The 21,882-nt window shown below is 54.0% G+C and overlaps 2 protein-coding genes across 7 annotated transcripts; both read left to right on the top strand.

The window, feature by feature from the left end:
- The first annotated feature begins 317 nt into the window (after positions 1-317).
- Positions 318-13,449, top strand: Ankrd13d (ankyrin repeat domain 13D). 5 transcript variants are annotated; one of them, XR_007103947.1, is made up of 16 exons: positions 319-755; positions 1,326-1,461; positions 1,578-1,702; positions 2,436-2,481; positions 2,563-2,706; positions 2,947-3,136; positions 9,547-9,613; positions 10,024-10,105; positions 10,296-10,357; positions 10,454-10,584; positions 11,462-11,619; positions 11,701-11,817; positions 11,902-12,065; positions 12,146-12,237; positions 12,499-12,762; positions 12,980-13,449. XR_007103947.1 is itself a non-coding variant. In XM_047517348.1 (15 exons), the coding sequence occupies exons 1-15, from the start codon at positions 666-668 to the stop codon at positions 12,710-12,712; spliced, it is 1,818 nt and encodes a 605-aa protein (XP_047373304.1). In that variant the 5' UTR covers positions 318-665; the 3' UTR covers positions 12,713-12,900. The 5 variants fall into 5 exon arrangements, 4 of the variants coding, with proteins under 4 accessions (XP_047373304.1, XP_047373302.1, XP_047373306.1 ...); XM_047517348.1 differs by lacking the exon at positions 12,980-13,449 and having other exon boundaries at positions 318-755; positions 12,499-12,900; XM_047517346.1 differs by lacking the exon at positions 12,980-13,449 and having other exon boundaries at positions 320-755; positions 1,586-1,702; positions 12,499-12,892.
- Positions 13,450-13,770: 321 nt separating this feature from the next.
- Ssh3 (slingshot protein phosphatase 3) lies at positions 13,771-21,315 on the top strand. Of its 2 annotated transcripts, none has more exons than XM_047519277.1 (14): positions 13,771-13,990; positions 14,455-14,492; positions 14,869-15,091; positions 16,168-16,286; positions 16,363-16,434; positions 16,658-16,723; positions 16,838-17,026; positions 17,125-17,218; positions 17,417-17,545; positions 17,646-17,692; positions 18,404-18,550; positions 18,756-18,956; positions 19,045-19,309; positions 20,396-21,315. In XM_047519277.1, exons 1-14 carry the CDS (start codon positions 13,925-13,927, stop codon positions 20,669-20,671), a joined length of 1,932 nt encoding a protein of 643 aa, XP_047375233.1. In that variant the 5' UTR covers positions 13,771-13,924; the 3' UTR covers positions 20,672-21,315. The 2 variants fall into 2 exon arrangements, with proteins under 2 accessions (XP_047375233.1, XP_047375232.1); XM_047519276.1 differs by having other exon boundaries at positions 14,452-14,492.
- Positions 21,316-21,882: the final 567 nt, after the last annotated feature.

Below are 21,882 nucleotides of genomic sequence, written 5' to 3'. Positions count from 1 at the left end.
GGGGTTAGGGAGACAGGGGCATGGACGGGGATTGGCCAGGGAAATGCGAGTGACCCACTGACAGCAGGACGCGGGCCAGCTGCGCACGCACGCGCACACGCGCGATACCCCTCGGGGCCCACTCTCCGCCCCGAGCCGAGCCGCCCCGCCCCCGGGCCTCCTTCCTCCCCTTCCGGACCGGCCGAGGAGGGTATCTGCGCAGGGCCTGGGGCGCCCCCTGCAGGTCGTGGGCGGAGCTGCAGCGACGCCCCGCCCTCAGGAACGCCCCCAGCAGACCTTTGCGGGGCTTACTCCGGGGCAGAGACCCTGTCTTGGCTTTTCCCCGTGGGCGCGTGGTATTCCTGGTGGCTGGGCAGCGCCCCCAGCCCACCCGCAGCGCGAGGGCCGTGCTGCGGTTACCCCAGCTGCGGGAGGCGAGGGGGCGCAAGACCCGACGCCCCGCCCCGTCCCTGGAAGCCCCGCCCACCCGGACCCCCGCCCCGCCCTCCCTGCCTCCCGCGCCGCTGCCGCCGCTGCTGCCGCGGGGTGGCTGGGCTGCGGTGGGCGCAGCTGGGGCGCGGCTCCGAGCCGAAGCTAGGGCAACGCGCCAGGCCCGAAGCCGAGCGGGGCTGGGCCACCCCCGCCGCGCCTGCTTGCCCGCCCGGGATGCGGCGCTGAGGCCCAGCATGGCCGGCCCGGGTCCCACCTTCCCGCTGCACCGGCTCGTCTGGGCAAACCGGCACCGTGAACTGGAGGCCGCGCTGCACAGTCGCCAGGTGAGGCCACACAGGGCACCCGGCCGGTCCGCCGGGCCCCTACCCAAGGCTGCGGTCTCCTTCCTGGGTGCCGTCCGCCCCTGCTCAGCTCCGCGTCCGCAGCCCCGCTTCTCAGCCCCAACCTGATCCGAAGCCCAGGTCACCTGCCCTCGCACCAGAGCCTCTGGCCCTGTCTCCGAGCGTCGGGCCTTGAACCACGCTTAACCCCCTCACACTGCATCAATTCCCCGAACTCTCCGGCGTCACGCTTGAGCCAGGCTGAAAACAAGATCCCCGTTCATGGTGCCTGGGCCGGACCATACTCGACATTTCTCACTCTCATCTCTGTCTAACCAGACCCCACCACCAAGCCCCAAAGCTCTGCCTGTGGCATTAGACAGGGGAGGTGGGCAGTCCCTTCCCACCCATCCCCTCCCCTCCCCTGCCAGGACACACCGGCCACCCTCTGCCATCTCCCTGGCCTGGCTTCCTCCTGATTTCCCATAGTGACTGTATTCCAGGTTCAACCCCATAGCCTCCTTGCCTTGGCCTCTCCTCTCTTGCCTGTGCTGAGTGTCCCATCTCCCTCAGCACGACATTGAACAGGAGGACCCCCGAGGTCGGACCCCCCTGGAACTGGCTGTGTCCCTGGGGAACCTGGAATCTGTGAGAGTCCTCCTTCGACACAATGCCAACGTGGGCAAAGAGAGCCGCCAGGGCTGGGCAGGTACTGCAGAGGGCGGAGGGGCTCCCTTTGAGACTAGCAGTAGGGTTGGTAGGCGGAGTGAGTGGCCAAGCCTGGGACCACAGGGGAGGCTTCCCTCAGCAGCCACCTGTCCCCAGTCCTGCAGGAGGCAGTCAGCACTGGAGACCCAGAGATGGTGCAGCTGGTGCTCCAGTACCGAGACTTTCAGAGGGCCACTCAGAGGCTAGCTGGCATTCCAGAGTTGCTCAACAAACTCCGCCAGGTATGGCAGGGTACATGATGTGGCCAGCAAAGGGGTTGCCATCCTGGTCACACACACACCCATGCGGGTCTGACCTTGGAAGAGCACCCAGCCCGCGCAGCATGCTTTCCCACCACAGTCTTGACCCCAGCCCAGGGTCATGTAGAAAGGAGAGGATCCCAGGCCTGGAGATGAGTTCGGGCCCTTTGAAAAAAGAGCCTTCACTGTCTTGGAGGGGCCCTTGGTGCCAGAAATCTCTGCAGTTTTAGACTTTGGGTCTCCTGGAGAATGCAGATTTCCTAAAAGGAGATCTACTCACCAGATATGGCCTGCGCCCCAGAATGCCTGGTTCTATGCGCTGTCTGCCTTTCTGTAAGCAGGAGTGCAGCTATCTCAGGTCCCCCCAACCCCAGGAGCAGTCATGAAGAGGTCAGTGTGCCCTTGACTGACGGGGACTCTGAGACACAGGCAGCAGAGGCTTTCTTTCCCAAGACCCCAATGGGCTTGTGACAAGATTGAGACCAGACCAGACCTACAGATGCTTACAGCTTCCTTAGGCTTAGACCACCTTAGGGCCCTGCTTGGCCCAGCCCTCCTTGGTTGGGCTTTGGGATGGGGCATACCTGGGCCGTGGCAGTGCATCAAGACTTGTTGGGGTCCCACGGAGTGGTGGTAGACAAGGAGTCCCCAGGACTGATGACCCCCAGCACCAGGCAGGTGCATGAGCCTGATGTGCATCTCTGGTCTCTCTCAGGCACCTGATTTCTACGTGGAGATGAAGTGGGAGTTCACCAGCTGGGGTGAGTGGTGATTCCTTGGGGTCCAGGGACTTGGAGTAAGACTTTGGGGAAGAGCCCTAGTGACCTTGGCCCTCCCTGCAGTGCCCCTTGTGTCCAAGATGTGTCCAAGTGATGTGTACCGCGTGTGGAAGCGGGGGGAGAACCTGCGGGTGGACACCAGTCTCCTGGGGTTTGAGCACATGACCTGGCAGCGTGGCCGGAGAAGCTTCATCTTCAAGGGCCAGGGTGAGCTCTGGGACACTCATTGCAGGCACGAGTCACACTGGCACCCTTGGATTCTCCAGTGGCTTCTGAGGACAATACTGTTCTTTCTCTGTACTCTCCAGATGTGGAAATCGAGGTTGGGGGTTGGGGTGGATTCAGGGGCTGAGGCTGTACCCACTTAGCAGCAGGTGGCTGAGGGCAGCCTGCTGGTGGGGCCTGGCACTAATCTGTCCCTCCTCCCTACACCCCTGTGGCTGGCAGAGGCAGGAGCCCTGGTGATGGAAGTGGACCATGACCGGCAGGTGGTGCACACGGAGACACTAGGGCTCGCTCTGCATGAGCCTGAAGCACTGCTGGCCGCCATGCGGCCCAGCGAGGAACATGTGGCCAGTCGCCTCACCTCCCCTATCGTCTCCACCCACCTGGACACTCGCAATGTGGCCTTTGAGAGGTCCGTTGGGGCCTGGCACACCATGGGTTGGTTGGGGAGAAGTAACAAGAGCCACCGTTAGTGAGGGCAGGGCTATCTTGAGGCTCCCTACTGCTGAGGACTCTGGAGGCTGAGCCAGATTCAGGGGCTACTCAGATGAGGGGGTTGCCGGCCCAGTATCTCACTCAGGCTGCCTATGATGGTGGGCCTCCCGTGGCCTCCCCCTGCCATTTATAGTGGCAGTGCCCTTCCAGGGGTGGAAGGGGCTAGATCAGAATGTCCTCAGTTTCTCAACTTCTGACCTCATGTATTTTCCATGAAAACAAGGGTTTAGGCAGTGGGGACAGCCATTTGCACAAGCATGGGCCCCTCTGTCTGGGGCAGAGTCCTGCAGGTAACCAAGGAACCTGCACTCCTTGGTGGGAAGAGTGTTATTTCCCACTGGGCATAGTGGCATGGGCCTGTAATCCCAGCAACTTGGGAGGCTGATGCAGAAGGAAGGCAAGTTTGAGGTCAGCCTGGGCAAACTAGCCAGGCCCTATCTCAAAAGAAAGTTTAAAACAGTGCTGGGGGTGTAGCTCAATGGTAGAGCACCCTGGGTTCGATCCCCAGTGCCAAAACAAACAAACAAATAAACAAAGTTTTCTCTCTGAAAACACATGCCTCCAGTTCCAGTAACAGGCTTTGGAAATACTTTTTTCATTAAAGTAGCTTTATTGAGATGATTTTCACGTAGCATAGCGTTCACCCATGTAATGTGCTCAAGTCGGTGGTTTTGATATATTCACAGATACATGCCATCACTACAGTCGATTTTAGAACTTTTTTTCCACATCAAGAAGAAACCCTTTAGCTATCACTGCCCTCCCTGCTCCCCCATCTCCTCCCCCAACCCTAAGCATCAACTAATTTAATTTCTGACCTAAGCATCTACTAATTTAATTTCTGACCTATAGATTTCCCTGTTTTGGACCTTGATATGATGGGATTTGAAAATTACTTGGCGTACTGTTTTCCAGGTCCATCCAGGTGGCAGCATGTAGCTACTTGTATGGCCAAGTCCATTATGTGGGTCACATTTGTTTATTCATTAGTCCATTGACAGACATTTTGATGGTTTCCACCTTTTGACCATTATGAGTGATGCCGCTATAAACATTTGAATACAGTTTCTTTGGGGACCTATGTTGTAATTTCTCCTGGTTCTATACCTTTGGGTGGAATTACTGGGTTATGTGGTAACTTGATATTTAATTATTGAAGGAACTGTCAGATTGGTTACAGAAGGGCTGTACCATTTTCCGTTCCTACTACTAGTGCATGAGGGTTCCAATTTCTCCTCATTGTCACCAATACTCATTATTTTTCATACATTCACGTTTTTTGTTTTTTGTTTTTTTTATCACAGCCACTGGATGTGCAGTGGTCTCTCATTGTGGTTGTGATTTGCATTTCCCTAATGACTAATGATGTTGGACATCTTTTCCTGTGCTATTTGGTCATTTATGTATCTTCTCTGGAGAAATGACTATTCAGATCCTTTACCCATTTTTTAAGATGGGTTTTCTTTTTCATATTTATTGGAAAGCATTCTTTGTATAGTCTAGATATATGTCCCTTATCAGATATGTTTTGCAAATCTTCTCTCCATTTCTGTGGGCTGTCTTTCCACTTTCTTGATAGTGTCCTTTGAAGCACACAAGTTTTTAATTTTCATGATGGACAGTTTATTTTTCTTTTGTTGATCATTCTTTTGGTGTCGTCTCTAATAATACATTATAAATCTAAAGTCATGGAGCTTTTCCCTGTTTTCTTCCAAATGCTTTCTAGTTTTAGCTCTTACATTGAGATCTTTGACCCATTTTTTGAGTTCATTCCTGTGTGTAGTGGAAGGTAAGAGTCCAGCTTCATCTTCTCTGACTACCCAGTTGTCCTAGCACCATTTTTGAAAATACTGTGCTTTTCTCATTGAATGGTCTTGCCACCCTTGTCAAAAATCAGTGACAAATTCAGAGTATGGATTTTCCTCTGGACTGTCAGTTCTGTTCCATTGGTCTTTAAGTTTATCCCTGTGCTAGAACTTTAATCTCTGTTGTTTTGCAGTAAGTTTTGACATTGAAACGTATGAGTCAGCAACTCAGTGAGGCCCTAAGCAACTTCGTCAGACCCTGTCTCAAAATGAAAATTAAAAAGGACTGGGGATGTGGCTCAGTGGTTAAGTGCTGCTGGGTTCAACCCCAGCACAGGAGCTGGGGAGATAGCTCAGTCAGTAGAGTGCACAAGGCCCTGGGTTCGATCCCTAGCACAAAAAAACAAAAAACAAAAAACAAACAAACAAACAAAAAAAACCCCAATCCCCAGTACAAAAAAAAATGGCAAGAGCACTTATTCTGATCTTAGATGAAAAGCGTTCAGTTTCATCATTAAATCTGATGTTATTTGTGTAGTTCCTAATTTGTTGAATGTTTTTATCATGAAAGAGTATTGGATTTGTCAAATGCTTTATATGATCATCTGACTTTTTTTTTTTTTTAATTCTATTGGGACTGAGGTTGTAGCTCAGGAGTAAAATGTGTACTTAGTATACGTGACACCCTGAGCACTGCATTAAAAGAAATTCTGGGGACTGGGATTATGGCTCAGTGGTAGAGCACTTGCCTAGCTTGTGTGAGGCACTGGGTTCGATTCTGGGCACCACATCTAAATAAACAAAATAAAGGTTCATCGACCACTAAAAACAGAAAAAAGAAAAGAAAGAAACTCTATTGATATGATACATTGTATCAGTTGAATTTTTTATGTTGAACCAACCTTGCATTCTTGTGATAAATTTCACATAGCTGTGATGTATAATTCTTTTGTGGGAGTGTGTGTGGGTGTGGGTGTGTGTGTGTGTGTGCTGGAGACTGAATGCGGGGCACTTTATCACTGAGCTATGTCTCCAGCCCTTTTTATTTTTTTATTTTTTTATTTTGAGACAGGGTCTTGCTAAGTGGCAGAGCCTGGCCTCAAACTTGCAGTCCTCCTGCCTCAGCCCCCAGAGGTGCTGTGATTACAGGCATGTGCCATTGCACCTGGCTTGTAATTCTTTACATATCTTGTAGAATTTTGTTGCTTAGTATTGGATTGAGGATTTCACGTCCATATTCATAAGAAATATTGGTCTGTAGTTTTCTTTCTTTCCCTTTTTCTAGGCAAATGCTCTACTGTTGAGCTACAACCCAGCCTGTAGTTTTCTTGTGATATCTGGTTTTGGTGTCTGGGTGATGCCTCACAGAATGAGATGTGAAGTGTCACCTCTTCATTTGTTTTTTGGAAGCGTTTGTGAATAACTGCCCTTAATTCTTCCTTAAATGATTGTTAAAATTCAGTAGTGAAGCCATCTGGTCCTGGGCTTTTCTTTGTGGGTAGTTTTTATTATTATTATTGTTATTATTTTTTTGTAGCTGTAAATGGACACAACACCTTTATTGTATTGTATTGTATTGTATTTATTTATTTATTGGTACTGGGGATTGAACTCAAGGGCACTCAACCACTGAGCCACATCTCCAGCCCTATTTTGTATTTTATTTAGAGATAGGTCTCACAGAGTTGCTTAGCGCCTCGCCATTGCTGAGTCTGACTTTGAACTCGTCATCTTCCTGTCTCAGCCTCCTGAGCTGCTGGGATTACAGGCATGCACCACTGTGCCTGGCAATACCTTATTTTATTTATTTATCTTTATGTGGTGCCGAGGATCGAACCCAGTGCCTCACACATGCTGGGCAAGCACTCTGCCACTGAGCCTCAGCCCCAGCCCCTTTATTATTATTGTCAATCAATCTCTTCAGTTGTTACAGGTCTATTCAAATTATCTATTTTTTCTTAAATTAGTTTCTGTCATTTAGGCCTCACTGGGAATTTTTTCATTTCATCTAAATTATCAAATTTATTGGAGATAAGTGATTCCATCATATTCTTTTGTGATTTGATTTATTTCTGTAAGGTCATTAGTAATGCCCCTTCTTTGATTTCTGATGTGAGTCTTCTCTTTTCCTCCCACTTGATCAACCTGGCTAAAGGTTTATCAGTTTTGTTAATCTTTTAAAAGAACCAGTTTTTGGTTTCATTGATTTTTCTCTTGTTTTTTTAATTTTCTATTTCAATTAAGTTTTACTCTAGTAATTATTATTTCTTTCTTTCTACTTGTTGTGGGTTTAGTTTGCTCTTATTTTTCTACTGTCTTAATGGGGAAGGTTAGGTTATTGATTTGAGAGTTCTCTTCTTTCTGAGACGGAGTCTCACTCTGTTGCCCAGGCTGATCTTGAACCCCTGGGTGCAAATGACCCTCCTGCCTCAGCCTCTTAAGTAGCTGGGACTACAGGTGTGCCCAGCTGTTCTTCTTCTCCTTTTTCTTTTCTTTCTTTCATTCTTTTTTTAAATTTTTAAATTTTTTTATTTTTTGGCAGTGCTTGGGATCAAACTCAGTGCTCCAAATATGCTAGGCAAGTGCTGTACCACTGAGCCACATTCCTACCCCCAAAAGTCAGCTCATCTTCTTTCTTAATATAGGCATTTACAGGTGTAAAATTTCCTCTAAGAATAATTTTAGCTGTGTTCCATAAGTTTAAGATGTTTTGTCTTCATTCCATTAGTCTCAAAGTATTTTTTAGTTTTTTAGTTTATTCTTTGAGCGATTGGTTTTTTAGAAGTGTGTTGTTTACTTTCCATAAATTTGTGAGTTTCTACTTTTCCTTCTGTTTGAAATAAATATTTCAAATTAGAATATTTCTAATTTCATTCCATTATGGTTGGAAAAACGTACTTTGTACATCTTTTATCATTTCAGTTTTATTGAGGTTTCTTTCTTTCTTTTTGCGGGGTACCCGGGGATTGAACACAGGGGCACTTGACTACTGAACCACATCCCTAGCCTGATTTTGTATTTTATTTAGAGACAGGGTCTCACTGAGTTGCTGAGGGCCTAAGCTAAGTTGCTGAGGCTGGTTTTGAACTCAAGATCCTCCTGTCTCGGCCTCCCGAGCTGCTGGGATTACAGGTGTGTGCCACAATGCCCAGCTCTTTCTTTTCTTTTCTTTTTTGTAACAAGTTTGGAAACTGTTCATTATTCAACAACTAACCATTGAGCACATATTCCATGCCAGGACCTTTTGAAATGTTGGAGATAAAATGATAGAACAGACCAAAAGCCCTTCCCTTGTGGAGGTAGACAGGTAAACAAGATAAATAAAATATATGGTGCGGTAGCGTGATGTGACAACTGGTGAGGAGGAAAAAAGTGACATGGGGAAGGAGCATAGTATTGGGGGGAGGTTTGAATTGCAGCGGCCTGGGAAGGCTTCACAGCAAAGGAGACCTGGAAGGAGGGGAGGAGCCATCGAGTGGCTTTGTGGGAGACAAGTCCCCCAGGCAGGGTTTATGAGGTTTCTTGTGTGGCCTCAGCTATGGTTTATCCTGAAGATCTCTGTGGGTACACTTAAGATATGCATCCTTTTGTTCTCGGATGGAGTGCTCTCAGGATATGTATAAAGTCTAGTTAGTTTATAGCATTCATATTTTTCTCTCTTTGTTGATCTTCTGCCTGTTTGTTCTATTCATTATTGAAAATGGGGTATCAAAGTCTCCAACTATTTTTGTTGAATCAGACACATTTTTATTTTTGATTTTTCTTTAGGGAAAACTTTGGACCTGGGCTGGGGATGCAGTGCCAAGGCTGAGCACTTGCCTAGCACGTGCAGGGCCCTGGGTTCAGCAATTAAAGAGATGATGTTCTCATTCATTGTTACCCAGCTTCAATACTTTACCTTCGGTTTTTTTTCTTTTTTGGTACTGGGAATTGAATGCAAGGGCTTTCTACCTTGGAGCTGCATTATCAGCTTTTTTACATTTTTTTTATTCTCTGACAGGGTCTTGCTAAGTTTCCCAGTGCCTTGAACTTGCAAGTCTGCTGTTGCTGGGATTATAGGCCTGTGCCACTGTGCCCAGCAATTTTACTGGTCTTACTGAATCTATCCTTCCTTATCTTTTTCTTTCTTTTCTTTTCTTTTTTATCCTGGAATATTTTAATGCACATCCTAGGTATCATGTCTCTTTTGTCCTTGTTGTTGTTATTTTACTTGCTTTAATTTGATATCATATCTTCTTAACAGTAAATGCTTCTGCACATGACTCTTAACAGATAAGGATATTTTTTTAATACAGTCCTGACACCATTATCAAATCTAATAAAATTGATAATTCCTCAGTATCTTCTAGTCCCCAATTCTTGTTCCATCATCCCCTGCTGTCCAGGCACCCTCTCCAAGGCCCCTTCATGTTGCACAGTGGGAAGGAACCCTGGTAGTTGGGCAGCCAGGGTCAGCTAGTTGGGCTTCGGGCCAGGTGTAGCAGGTGCAGGTTCTCAGAAACTCCTGTTTGGTCTGTTGCAGGAACAAGTGTGGCATCTGGGGATGGCGGTCGGAGAAGATGGAGACTGTCAGCGGCTACGAGGCCAAGGCAGGAGAGGCCAGTGGTGGGGCTGGGGTCAGAGATGGAACCCAGAGGCTCAGCTACTCCACACCATCCCCAGTGTGGAGGGAGAGCTGCAGTAGTGTGGCTCTGGGAAGCCCAGCGAGGCCAAGGGAAGTCACTGGGGCCCAGAGGACTGAGGGCCTGGTCCCTGCTGAGCCCACCCAGAGATCTGAGATCCAATGGGAAGAATTTTATTCTTGGCCTTTGGGCTGCATCTTCTTGTTGGTGACTCCTGGGGTTCAGACCCTGCCATCTCCATGGTGGGGAGCAAGATCTCATCTTCCCTCTTGTCCCCTCGGGGGACAGGACAGGAGGACGTGGGTCCTGTACTGGTAAAGATGAGTGTGGGGAACAGACTCTGATCCCCAGCTGCCCATGTCCTCCCTGCTCCCCAGGTGTACAGTGCCACCAACGTGGAGCTGGTGACACGCACACGCACGGAGCACCTCTCTGATCAGGACAAGTCGAGGAGCAAAGGTAAACCCAGGTGCGCCTGCCCACTACCCAGTCATACCATGGTCTGGGGTCAGGGCCAAGAGGACCAAGGGACAAGCCAACTCATTCTGAACTGCCCCCTCTCCTAGCAGGAACTCCCAGGTGGAGGGTGGGCAGGGCAATGCGGGCAGTGGCCCAGAGTCCCCTCATGGGCTCCCACCCTTCTCCTTAGGGGGGAAGACTCCGTTCCAGTCCTTCCTGGGGATGGCCCAGCAGCACTCCTCCCACAGTGGGGTGAGCAGGGCTGGGGGAGGAGCTGGGCCTGCCTGAGCCCGGGTGGGCAGGGCTTCGCTCTTCATCGGAGGACTAAGGTTCCACCCTGGGCCACAGGCTCCTGTGCAGCAGGCAGCCAGCCCCACCAACCCTACAGCTATTTCCCCCGACGAATACTTTGACCCCAGCTTCAGCCTGGAGTCCAGAAACATCGGGCGCCCCATCGAGATGTCCAGCAAAGTACAGAGGTGAGGTCTGGGGACTAGCTGGGGCCTTCCTTTAGGGACCAGGAAGCCACTTGGACCCCCTGAGCCCTTGCAGACCCTTGTAATACCTGGGGCCCATTATATTGAGGGACCTCCTCCCTTGGTGGGCTGCTCTTTGGAATCTGCTCCAGAGGGCAGAAGCCATGACTTTCTTATCCATGGTCCTGAGCACTCAGCATGTGCTTTGGCCTAGAGAAGTAGTCACATTTCTCTGACGGATGAATGAATGTGTGGCACCACTCATGTATGCATTTTATTCAATGCAACCAGCATAAGCTGGGGATCAGGGCGTGGCAGAGTGGGAACAGCTCATAGGAAGGGCTTACAGCTCTGCAGCCTCGGGCTGTGTCCTGGGGAAACATCTTCCACTCTGGAGCCTGGTTCCCCCTCAGTGAAATCAGAAGTCACACTTGCCTGCCTGCCTCCCTACCGCCCACCAGGATCTGACAGTCAGGTGCACATGGTCACACAGTGGACACACCTGTACAACAGGCCCAGCATTCTCCTGGCCACCTCAGGTGGATCCTCTCAGCCACCCAGTGGTGGAGCTGGGATTTGAACCCCAACAGTCCTGACCCCTGGGCTGTGCTGGACTTGAAAGTACAGCCAAGTATGTGGTGCTGACCAGTTCTGGGTGGAGGTGGAGGAGGGGGCTGTGGACGAGGTCCAGGGAGAAGCCCCTGCTGGCCTTAGACCAGAGGAGTGGGCACAGAGCCATCACAAGTGCCCGTCTGGGGGCAACCCCAGGACACAAGCTCCTGGGGAGGTAGGCAGGGACAGTTGAGAAGGGAGGAGGCCCAGGCTCATGGAAGGGCCATCAAGAGAGTCCCTGACCCCTGTCCTATGTTTGGCTGGGCAGGTTCAAGGCCACACTGTGGTTGAGTGAGGAGCATCCCCTTTCCCTGGGTGACCAGGTGACGCCCATCATTGACCTGATGGCCATCAGCAATGCTCACTTTGCCAAGCTACGTGATTTCATCACCCTGCGCCTCCCACCTGGCTTCCCCGTCAAGATCGGTGAGGGGGTGGCTCAGGGCAGCAGTGGGACTTCCCTGGAGACTGGGGTCAGGCAGCTCAGGCTTGGCTGTCTCCTTACAGAGATACCCCTCTTCCACGTGCTGAATGCCCGCATCACCTTTAGCAACCTGTGCGGCTGTGACGAGCCCCTGGGCTCCGTGTGGGTGCCTGCCCCCAGCGCTGCCGTGGCCGCTTCAGGTAGCACCTCAGGGTCAGAGGGAGGCTGCAGCTTTCTGGCTCTTGAGTCGAGGGAGCTGAGTTGGCTCCTCTGCCACACTGCAGGGAGCCCTTTCCCGTGTGAGGTAGACCCCACCGTGTTTGAGGTGCCCGAGGGGTACAGCGTGCTGGGCGCAGAGCGCAGCGAGCCCCTCCGAGACGAAGATGATGACCTGCTGCAGTTTGCCATCCAGCAGAGCCTGCTTGAGGCGGGCACAGAGGCTGAGCAGGTGGGACTCGGGCCGGGGCTGGGCACTGGCTGTGCAGCCACAGGGCTGAGGTGACAACTCTGGGCTCCCGGCCACTGCAGGTGACTGTCTGGGAAGCCCTGACCAACACGCGTCCCGGCACTCACCCTCCTCCGCAAGACGCGGTGTATGAGGAGCAGCTTCAGCTGGAGCGGTGAGGCCCTACCTGGCCCAAGCCCCTGGCAGCCCCTAGTGGGGGTGGGTAGCAGGGAGATGCTGGTCTCTGAACCCCTTCAAGGCTACCTCCAGCAGCAAGCATGCCTGCAACCAAAGGTGGCATGAGGGATAGGAGAGACAGGTCCTGCTTGGCTCTCTCTCTGCCACTGTCCTTGTCCCCTCATGTATCCAGCCCCTTGGCTCCTCCCCCAACCTTCCCAATCACTGGTCTACTCTCCCTCTCAACCTTGCCGGGCAGGGCTCTCCAGGAAAGCCTGCGGCTGTCCACAGAGTCCAGGGGTCCAGGATCCCCTCAGAGGACACCCCCATCCCCTGTCCCTCCGAGCTTTGAGGAGCAACTGCGACTGGCCCTGGAGTTGTCTTCTCGGGAGCAGGAAGAGCGGGAGCGGCGGGGACAACAGGAGGAGGAGGACTTACAGCGGATCCTGCGGCTGTCGCTCACTGAGCACTGAGCCGCCAGGTCCTGGGAGAATGTCCCAAGACACTCCCTCCACCTGCTTTTGTAATTCATTTATTTATTTACAAACTACTGCTGAGCTTGGGGCCTGGTGCCCTAGGGGTGGGCTGACCGTGGGACCAAGATGGAAATAAACCCTCAGCAACAAGCTTGCTGTACTCAATGGGCTGGAGCTGGGGAAGGGGACACTGCAGAGGGCACTGAGAGACACCCTGGGTGATGATCTCAGACCCGGCTTTGAATCCTGGCCATCGTTCCCTAGCTTTTGTGAGCCTCCATTTCTTTACCTGTCAGTGAGGAGACCACTTCTACCCCCAACACACCTGTCAGGCCTACAGAGCAGGTACTGCATAAACAATTCCCCTGAGCCCTGCCCCACTTACTGCAGACCCAGGTTCCTCCTGCCATCAGCCCTGGCCTTCCTGAAACCCGGCCCATACTCTGGAAAAAAGAGGAAAGGCCGGGTCTCCAGACCTACTCAGCCCCCATTTCCTACCCTGACTCTAGCTTGTGCCATCAGAGTGACTTTGGGCAAGTCACTTCCCTCTGCAGCTGTAAAACAGGCTTATCCCTGCCCGCCTCCAAGTTGGAACTGAGAAAGTGTCGGGAGCTTCCTGGGCAATTTCTGCATCCAACCGCATTTCTCTGGAAACTCGCGCCTCCCAAATATCCATGCAAAGTGGAGGCGTGAAGGCCAAGCAGAAAAAAGGAATGTTTGGGGTGGAATTCCTCCACTTAAGACTCACTGTGCCTGATCCCCAGTCTCTGCCTCCCTAGAATCTACCTCTACCGGGTAATAGATTGGTTGAGGCCTAAAAGGGCTCAGGTGATCTAACTGGGCGGAGCACTGAGGGCCGGGGCAGGGGCAGGGGAATGGGCTCTTCCTGGGAAGAGCGACCCAACGCAGGAATGTAAGGTAGGTGCAACGCACCTGTGCCCCACCTCCGGCCCCACCCGCACAGTGGATGGGCGGGGCGAGGCGGGCCGCACCGGAGAGTCGAGAGGGGAGGGAACCACGGTCGCTCAGTGCCGGCTCTGCGAGCCCAGCTGGACTAGAGTCTGGCCCTTTAAGGGCCGCCCCCGAGGAGGTGCCAGGCCGTGGTGGCTCCAGTCTTTCCTTCCTGGTCTTGCGGGGCAGGGACTATCCGTGGGGCTGTGAGAGGGGGCCGTGCCTGGTGCTCGCCCAGGTGGCCCCGGGCCTGGGTCCATGGCCTTGGTCACAGTGAGCCGCTCGCCCCCGGCCAGCGGCCACTCCACGCCTGTGGGGCCCACGGTGAGTCTGGTTTGGTGCTGCCCACGCAGTCGGCTGCCAGCTGGGCCTAGGGGAGTGCGTCCTGCCCGCAGCCTCCTCCTATTCCTGGGGGTGGGCGGGAGGAACCTCGAGTCTCAGACTCGAGAGGCTTGGGGGGTCTTGGGCTCCTGGGAACCCCGCCGAGCAAGATCCGGAGTCCTGAGCGCCAGCCCCGTTGCGGAGGCCCAGACCCCGGCTATCCCCGGGCACACCCTCGGCATCCCCCAGCCCAGCCGCCCCGCCGCGCTTCGCTGTACTTGAACTCGGGCTTCCATAGTACCTCCCCGCAGGGAGCGGCCTGGGAAGGGAATTGACAACTGACACCTTTTCTCGTCGCACCCCCAAAGAAGGGCAGGGTAACTCCCCCTCCCCCGTGCCACCCTGAGAAGGGAGGGAAGGAGAGTCCTCCGAATCCTCACGCTCTCCTGGGGCTGCTTTCTCAGCAGGACCGGGCTGCGAGGCACAGAAGCCAGCTCCAGCGCAGGTGAGCACCTTTCCTGGGACACCAGATGCCTCCATCCAGTCCAAGCCCATCCTGGACTCCAGGTGTCAGGGACAGAGGGCTCCCTGGAGAATTCGCAGCCAAACTCTAGTGCATATGGGGGCCTTGGCTCTAAGGTCCTGCTTGGGGCCCAGCTGGCTCTGGGCAGATGCCTCAGGCTACCTTGACCTTTACCTTCCTCCTGGTCAGTTGGCACTCCTTCACCCACTCCAAAGGGCAGGATAAGATGGCAGGGCCTGACTCCTGCCGACTCTGGGGAGGGGGTCAACAATCCACTTCAAGAAGGCCCCCAGGGATTCAGACATCCCCTAAAGTTTGGGAATCCCAGGGCCATAATGATCCCCCACGACCCTGCCAGGCAGAGCTTCGCAGTGCTCCGTGGGGCTGTCCTGGGACTGCAGGATGGGAAAGACAGTGGTGATGCAGTCGAGGACGGCTCTGAGACAGTGGAGGAACCTCGGGATGAAGAGTCGCCTCTTGGGGACCAGACGGACAACCGGCAAGGGCCCCGGGAACACGTGCAGAGGCAGCACCTGCACCTCATGGTGGAGCTGCTGAGGCCACAGGATGACATCCGCCTGGTGAGGGGCCATCTGTAGCCCCCACCGGGAGGTGGTGGAGCCCCTGTGTGTCTGTTGGGGGCACCCTGAGCAGTGGAGAGGTTACCCAATCATGAGGACCCTGCTGTTTCAACTACTGACATTTTAACAGGGCGAGGTCATGGCTGCCGGTCTCTGGAGGGCTGTGAAAGGACAAGGGAGGTTTGTCCTGCAGGAATGCCAAATTAGGTCTGTGAGGTGGGACTCACAGAGGGAGGTTCCTGATGACATGAGCACTCCAGGTCAAGGGAGCCCGAGAGCCAGCTCCCAGAGGCCCGTGGAGACACCATCAGGCGCCAAGTGTGAAAAACAAGATGCAGTCTTTCTTAAAGCTGGATTTAAAACAGGGGCGCCGTCCCTTCTGTGAGATTAGGTCCTTAACGGTCCTTTGGTGATAAACTTTGTGTGTGATGCTGGGGGTGGAACCTATGGCCTCTCGTAAATGGTAGGGTTTTTATAAAATCGCCTCCCTAGGCAAAGCCCCCAACCGGGCCACCGTCAGTCCCGTTTCTCCCAACTTTTTTTTTTTTTTCTTTCTTTCTTTTTGGTACTGGGATTGAACCACTGAACCACTTTACCACTGAGCCACTTCCCCAGCCCTTTTTGATATTTTGAGACACTTAGAGCCTTGCTAAAATCCTCCCAAGTTGCTGGGATTGCAGCATGTGCCACCGCACTGGGCCCCTTTGCCCCTTTTTCCCACATGCTCTCCCTTCAAGAAAGAGCCTTCTTTTTTTTTAAATCCACTTTATTTTTTTAAAATATATTTTTAGTTGTCAGTGGACCTTTTTTTAAATTTATATGCGGTCTGAGAGTGGAATCCAGGCATCACACACGCTAGGCAAGCGCTCTACCACTGAGCCCCCGCCCAGCCCCAGAAAGAACCTTTCAAACATCTCAGTGGATCATGAAATCCACAAGTTGGGACCCAGGGGCGGGAGTGGGGGACACAGGGGCCAGCAAGGCTGTTCTGGATCAGGGTGTGTCCAAGCGGGGTGGCGGAGCAGGGCCCCCAAGGACACAGTGACCTGGGGCTTCTCCCATCTCATCTTTCCCAGGCAGCCCAGCTGGAGACAGCCTGGCCTCTGCGACTCCGCTATCTGCTGGTGGTTTCCACACGGGAATGCCTGAGCCCGGAGGAGACAGTCCTCCTGGGGGTGGATTTCCCTGACAGCAGGTGGGAGCAGGGAGAAGAGGGACGGGGCAAGGAAGTGAGGTGCTAGGGACAATGGCTCTCTCTCTGTCCCTGCCAGCTCCCCCTACTGCACCCTAGGTCTGGTCTTGCCCCTCTGGAGTGACACCCAGGTGTACCTGGATGGAGATGGGTAAGCCATGGCAACTGGAGAAGGGGAGGAGAGAGGCGAGGGCAATAGCAGAACTGGGTTGGGGCCTGGGGCCTACTCTTACCTCTACCTCAGATTCACTGTGTGATCCTGGGCAAGTCGCCTAACTTCTCTGGGCCTCAGACTCCCACATCTGACAAATGGATGGACAGGTTCTCTGTCTGAGAGGCTGGAGTTTGGTTCCACCCCCACCTCATCTCCTCAGGGGCTTCAGCGTGACATCTGGCGGGCAGAGTCGAATCTTCAAGCCCATCTCCATCCAGACCATGTGGTAAGTATTGCAGCGGCTGAGCCCCAGGCCAGCCTCTTATTCTTGGGAGATGGCTGCAGGGCCTGGGTGACGGAAGCAGGGAAGACTGTGACACAGACTCTCCTCCTGTCCCAGGGCCACGCTCCAGGTGTTGCACCAGGCATGTGAGGTGGCTCTGGGTAGCGGCCTCGTACCCGGTGGCAGTGCCCTCGCCTGGACTGCCCACTACCAGGAGAGACTGAACTCTGACCAGAGCTGCCTCAACGAATGGATGGCCATGGCTGACCTGGAGTCCCTGCGACCTCCCAGTGCAGAGCCTGGCCAGTCAGTGCAGGAAGGCCGGGGGAAGGGCCAGAAGGTAAAGGTGGGGGGTGCTATGGCAGAGGAGGGAGGACCCTCTGACTGAGGGGCTCTGCTCCCAGGCCCTCAGAACAGGAGCAGATGGAGCAGGCGATCCGGGCTGAGCTATGGGAGGTGCTAGACACCAGTGACTTGGAGAGCATCACTTCCAAAGAGGTGGGCAGGGTGGGTGGGGCCCAGGGCTTGCCTCTCCCGGTGCCCTTCCCACCTGCTGCCCTTCAGTCCTGAGCATGCCCTGGCCTCGGCCCAGTCACAGCCTCAGCTGTCTAGACGGAACGGGTTGCTGTCTTCAGAGGCCCCAGACTGTGTGAGGGGGCACTTGTCAGGAAGTTCTCCTCTTGGGCCCTGCCACAGATCCGCCAGGCCCTGGAGCTGCGCCTGGGACGGCCTCTCCAGCAGTACCGGGACTTCATTGACAACCAGATGCTGCTGCTCATGGCTCAGCAAGACAGGGCTTCCCGCATCTTCCCCCACCTCTACCTGGTGAGCAAAGGCTACAGGGGTGGGCGACAAGACCCCCGTGGCTGCTGGTCAGAGGCACAGACCGAGGCAAGGGAGCCTGGTGCTTCTCTCCACTCCACAGGGCTCTGAGTGGAATGCAGCCAACCTGGAGGAGCTACAGAGGAACAGGTGGGGTTCTGAGCCCTGCAGGACTGCCACCCTCTCTCCCCTTCTCTCAGCCTCCCCCTGGGGAGTGGCCTGGCCAGCTTCGGAAGCCTGAGACCACTCCTGGCACCCGCTGGCTCGCTTCCAGCGCCACCTATGCTGTTGCCCTTGTTTGGGCTCTCAGGCCTGGACAGATGGCCATCATACTGCCCCATCAGCCCACTACTGGCCCCCTGTCTGCAGCATAAAGGGCCTTGACCATGCCAAGAGGAGGGCAGCAACCTGCACTGCCATGGACCACCTTTCCAAGCAGGAAATGTCTCCTGCACACCTGGCCATGTCTCAAGGGAGAAGGAAATCCCTCCTTTCCAGTGGGGGCCCAATTGCCTGCTCTTATAGGTGACTCCTTCATCTGTCCACGGGTTTCTGGGAGACCTGCTAAAGCCCCTGTCACCTGCTGCTGCAGAGCCACCCAGTCTCAACTTAGGGCAAAAGATGTGCTCTAAGTTCCAAGAATGTGGAAGGGTTAGTGTGGCAGTGGCCTCAGCTACTCGAACCAGCTGGGTGACTCGAGGCCAGCAGGCAGAATGATGTGTTCATGGTCAGTCACTGGCCAGCTGGTTCAACTCTTTTCCCAGGTGCTATCGCTACCTGGCTTTCAGAACTAAACAGAAACACCCAGGGTCTGCTGAGTCTGGTGTCCCTGTCAGCCTGTCCTTGGATCTTCTGGTACAGGGTCAGCCACATCTTGAACATGGCCCGGGAGATTGACAACTTCTACCCCGAGCGCTTCACCTACCACAACGTGCGCCTCTGGGATGAGGAGTCGGCGCAGCTGCTGCCCCACTGGAAAGAGACCCACCGCTTCATTGAGGCTGCGAGGTCAGCTCCTCTGGGCTCATCTCACTGGCTGGCCCCAGCTCCAGAAAGGCCCAGGGCCTTCCTCCTGCCCGTTCTGCCTTCAGCTCCGTGCCCCAGGCCAGCCCTGTTCCTGCAGGGTCCCGAGCCCCTCTCCATCCCTTCCCCCACGCTGCAGGGCCCTCAGGGCCAGGAAGGGTTGGGGGCTCACCGCATCCTACCTCTACAGAGCACAGGGCACCCGGGTGCTGGTGCACTGCAAGATGGGCGTCAGCCGCTCGGCTGCCACGGTGCTGGCCTATGCCATGAAGCAGTACGGTTGGAGCCTGGAGCAGGCTCTGCTCCATGTGCAGGAGCTCCGGCCCATTGTCCGACCAAACCCTGGCTTTCTGCGCCAGCTGCAGACCTACCAGGGCATCCTGACTGCCAGGTATAGCGGAGAGCCAAGGAGGGGCGATGTGTGTTCTGGGGACGGCTGCTGGGCCACTCAAAGCTGACTCAGGGCCACCTCCTCACAGCCGGCAGAGCCATGTCTGGGAGCAGAAAGTAGCTGGGGGCTCCCCAGAGGAGACCCTGGCCTCCAAAGTCTCTACACCATTCCCACCTCTTCCACCAGAACCAGGGGGCAGTGGGGTGGTTAAATCTATGGAGGAGAGCCAGGCAGCCCCAAAAGAAACGGGGCTGCGGCCACGCATCAACCTCCGTGGGGTCATGCGGTCCATCAGTCTTTTGGAGCCCTCCTCGGAGTTGGAGAGTGCCTCTGAGGCCAGCGACCTCCCAGAGGTGAGGCTGGGTTGGGGGGGTTGCATCTGCAGTGGCAGGGGTCATAGGAGCGGGCAGGATGGGGCAGACCAGCACTAGTTCTTGGCTTTAGGCCCTGGGCAGGGGGACCTCTGGGTGCCTGTCCTTGCTTCCTCTATTCGACCCTCCTAGTACCTCTCACCACCAGGAAAGTCTGTCCCCAAGCTCCCTGAGGACGGGGTCCACATCCTGGGCATCTCTCTTTACCCTCCTGAGCAGTTGAGGGGATTCAGTGAGGGCAGGTAAGGTCTGGGGGTTGTGGAATAATCAAGACGCAGGGCCAAGCCAACCCGACTCCAGGTCTCCACAGATTTAGCCTGAAGAATGGACTTGCTTTCTAAGGGGCTTGGCTTCCGGCTGTGAAATGAGCATCTTCCCTGGGCCTGAGCTCCACAGCTGTAGCTATTGGCCCTGGAGACATTTCTTATCCTAGATAGGATGGGTAATATGGTCTCCCAAATCCAAGGAGCCACACGGCAGAGAATCAGGTAGAGAGGGGCTTTAGCAATCAAGTATGGCTGAGTGAGTAAGAACCCTGTGTGCTAAGTGCTTTGGGGCACAAGGCTAGTATAGGAAGCTGATCCTTGCCTGAGGAAACCAGGCCCAACATGTGACTCAAGGTCAAATGGTTGACCCAGAGGAAGGAGAGTCTGTTGAGTCAGGAACGTTTGAGAGAGGCTTCCTGGAGTAAGCAGAGGGTATGGACCAAATAGGAAGGCTGATGGGTGGATGTGGGCATTGCCAAAGAAAGGTGTTCTCACCAGGAACCCAGACACATGTGTCTGCACAGCCTAGTTCAGAGCCTGGCACCAGAGTTCCCTCTGTGGCCCACTAGGCTGACTGTACAAAGACAGAGAGGTGAGAGAAGAGGGCTGGTGAAACCTGGTGGCCAGTGCAGGGCAGTGAGGAGAGCTTCTCGGAGCCAGGTGGAAGGTACAGTTAGGTGAGGTCAAGGGCCTGGGAACAGCTCAGTTTTTCTGCATTCATTCGACAAACATTTTGCACCTAACTTTTTCCTGGCTCCAACCTCCCAATGACTCTTCTTCCTTATAACCTTCACCCTTCCAGGTTTTCTCCTCCCATGAGTCTTCAGATGAAGAGTCTCTGAGGCCCTTCCCTCAGCTCTCAAGACCTGAGGGAGGCCCACAGGCCCGCAAGGGGTCTTGGCCTGCCTTGAAGTCCCGCCAGTCTGTGGTTGCCCTCCAGAGTGCTGCCCTGGTAGCCAGCCGGACGCGGGCCTTTCAGGAGCAGGAGCAGAAGGTTGGCATGTCCTCCATACCTAGGCTTCGGAAGATGGTGAGGCAGGCCAGTGTGGATGAAGGCAGAGAGGAGGGCGAGGCCTGAGTCTGCACCGTGCTGTCCCCTTAAATACAGCAACTGCTCCCGGCCCTCAGACGAGCACCCCCCCACCCGTGGGCTGGCACATGCTCCTTGCAGCTCCTCCCCAGCACCCCTGGACCCTGCCACCACAGCATCCCTTCCTACAGCCTTAAATCTCAAGCCACGTCCACCTGTCAAGGGCTCAAAACTTTCTACAGGGGTGTGGGTAGAGCAACTGAAGGTGCCTTTGGGGGTGAGGGCACCCTAAGTTTCATTCTCAACTCTCCCTAAAACACTCACCTGCAGCCACGAAATCAAAAACAGAGCTTTTAAGGGCAGATTTTCTGGCTCAGGCCCCACCTCAGCTCCTGTGCATTCCACCCTGGCCCTCCCACCCTCACCTGCTGCCATGGAACCAGTGGTCCTCAAAGGCAGATAGGACCCTCAGTCTCCAGCCCCAGAGACTCTGAGGGAGCTGGCAGGTCATCTCCCTCACACACTTCACAACTGGCCTGTTGCTGCCCCTAGTCCTCCCATAGCCCTCAGTGGGTCACAGGGATCAGGCCAAAGAGAGCCATCTTCTTGTCCTTCATGGCCTCTGGTCAGTTTTTTAGTCTTATAGTATCTGGCTTTGTATGGAGAAATAAAAAAACATTGTCATATTATTATTTTCCATTTGATGATAAAGCCATCTGTCTTTCAATCAGATCCTTCTCTGTTTACAAAAGGAGGTGGTTGGCTTCTCCTACTCGTTCCCGTTTTGTCACTGTTGCCCAGGTGTCCTGTGACAGCTCTGTTTGGGAAAGCAGTATGTTTGGGGGTGGAGTGGGAGTTAGGTGGCCAGTGTTGTCTCCCTCCTCTCTGGGGTAGGCCTGGGTAAATGTTAGCTGTGCATGCCCCCTACCAGGTCTGTGGGGGAAAGTCTACAGCAGGGAGCAGGCATTTGACCCTGTTGGGACAGCTGAAGGGAGTTATATATGAGGTATTGGAAGCTGGCTGCTATCTGGACAAGACCAAGCCTGTTCCAAAAGCTAAAACCCCTTTTGGACATTTGATGTCAGTCCTAGAGCATATTTGTGGTTCCAAGAATCACCTTTCTTGGGTTGGGGCTGTAGCTCAGTGGCACAGTGCTTGCCTAGCACATGTGAGGCACTGGGTTATATGCTTAGCACCTCATACAAAAAAGTAAATAAATAAAACAAGTTTAAAAAAAATCAGCTTTCTCCTTCTACAAT

Source organism: Sciurus carolinensis, chromosome 11, assembly GCF_902686445.1.
Source record: "Sciurus carolinensis chromosome 11, mSciCar1.2, whole genome shotgun sequence".
NCBI lineage: Eukaryota > Metazoa > Chordata > Mammalia > Rodentia > Sciuridae > Sciurus > Sciurus carolinensis.
Note: the sequence above shows the minus strand (reverse complement) of the source record. Positions and strands in the feature narration are given on the sequence as shown.

Coding starts and splice junctions, on each gene's coding strand:
- Ankrd13d (XM_047517348.1), top strand. CDS start 666: ATGGCCGGCCCGGGTCCCACCTTCCCGCTGCACCGGCTCGTCTGGGCA. Junction 1,703..2,435: donor TGCTCAACAAACTCCGCCAG/GTATGGCAGGGT, acceptor GGTCTCTCTCAG/GCACCTGATTTCTACGTGGA. Junction 2,707..2,946: donor CTTCATCTTCAAGGGCCAGG/GTGAGCTCTGGG, acceptor TGTGGCTGGCAG/AGGCAGGAGCCCTGGTGATG.
- Ssh3 (XM_047519276.1), top strand. CDS start 13,925: ATGGCCTTGGTCACAGTGAGCCGCTCGCCCCCGGCCAGCGGCCACTCC. Junction 16,287..16,362: donor GTGGATTTCCCTGACAGCAG/GTGGGAGCAGGG, acceptor TGTCCCTGCCAG/CTCCCCCTACTGCACCCTAG. Junction 18,551..18,755: donor CGCTTCATTGAGGCTGCGAG/GTCAGCTCCTCT, acceptor CTACCTCTACAG/AGCACAGGGCACCCGGGTGC.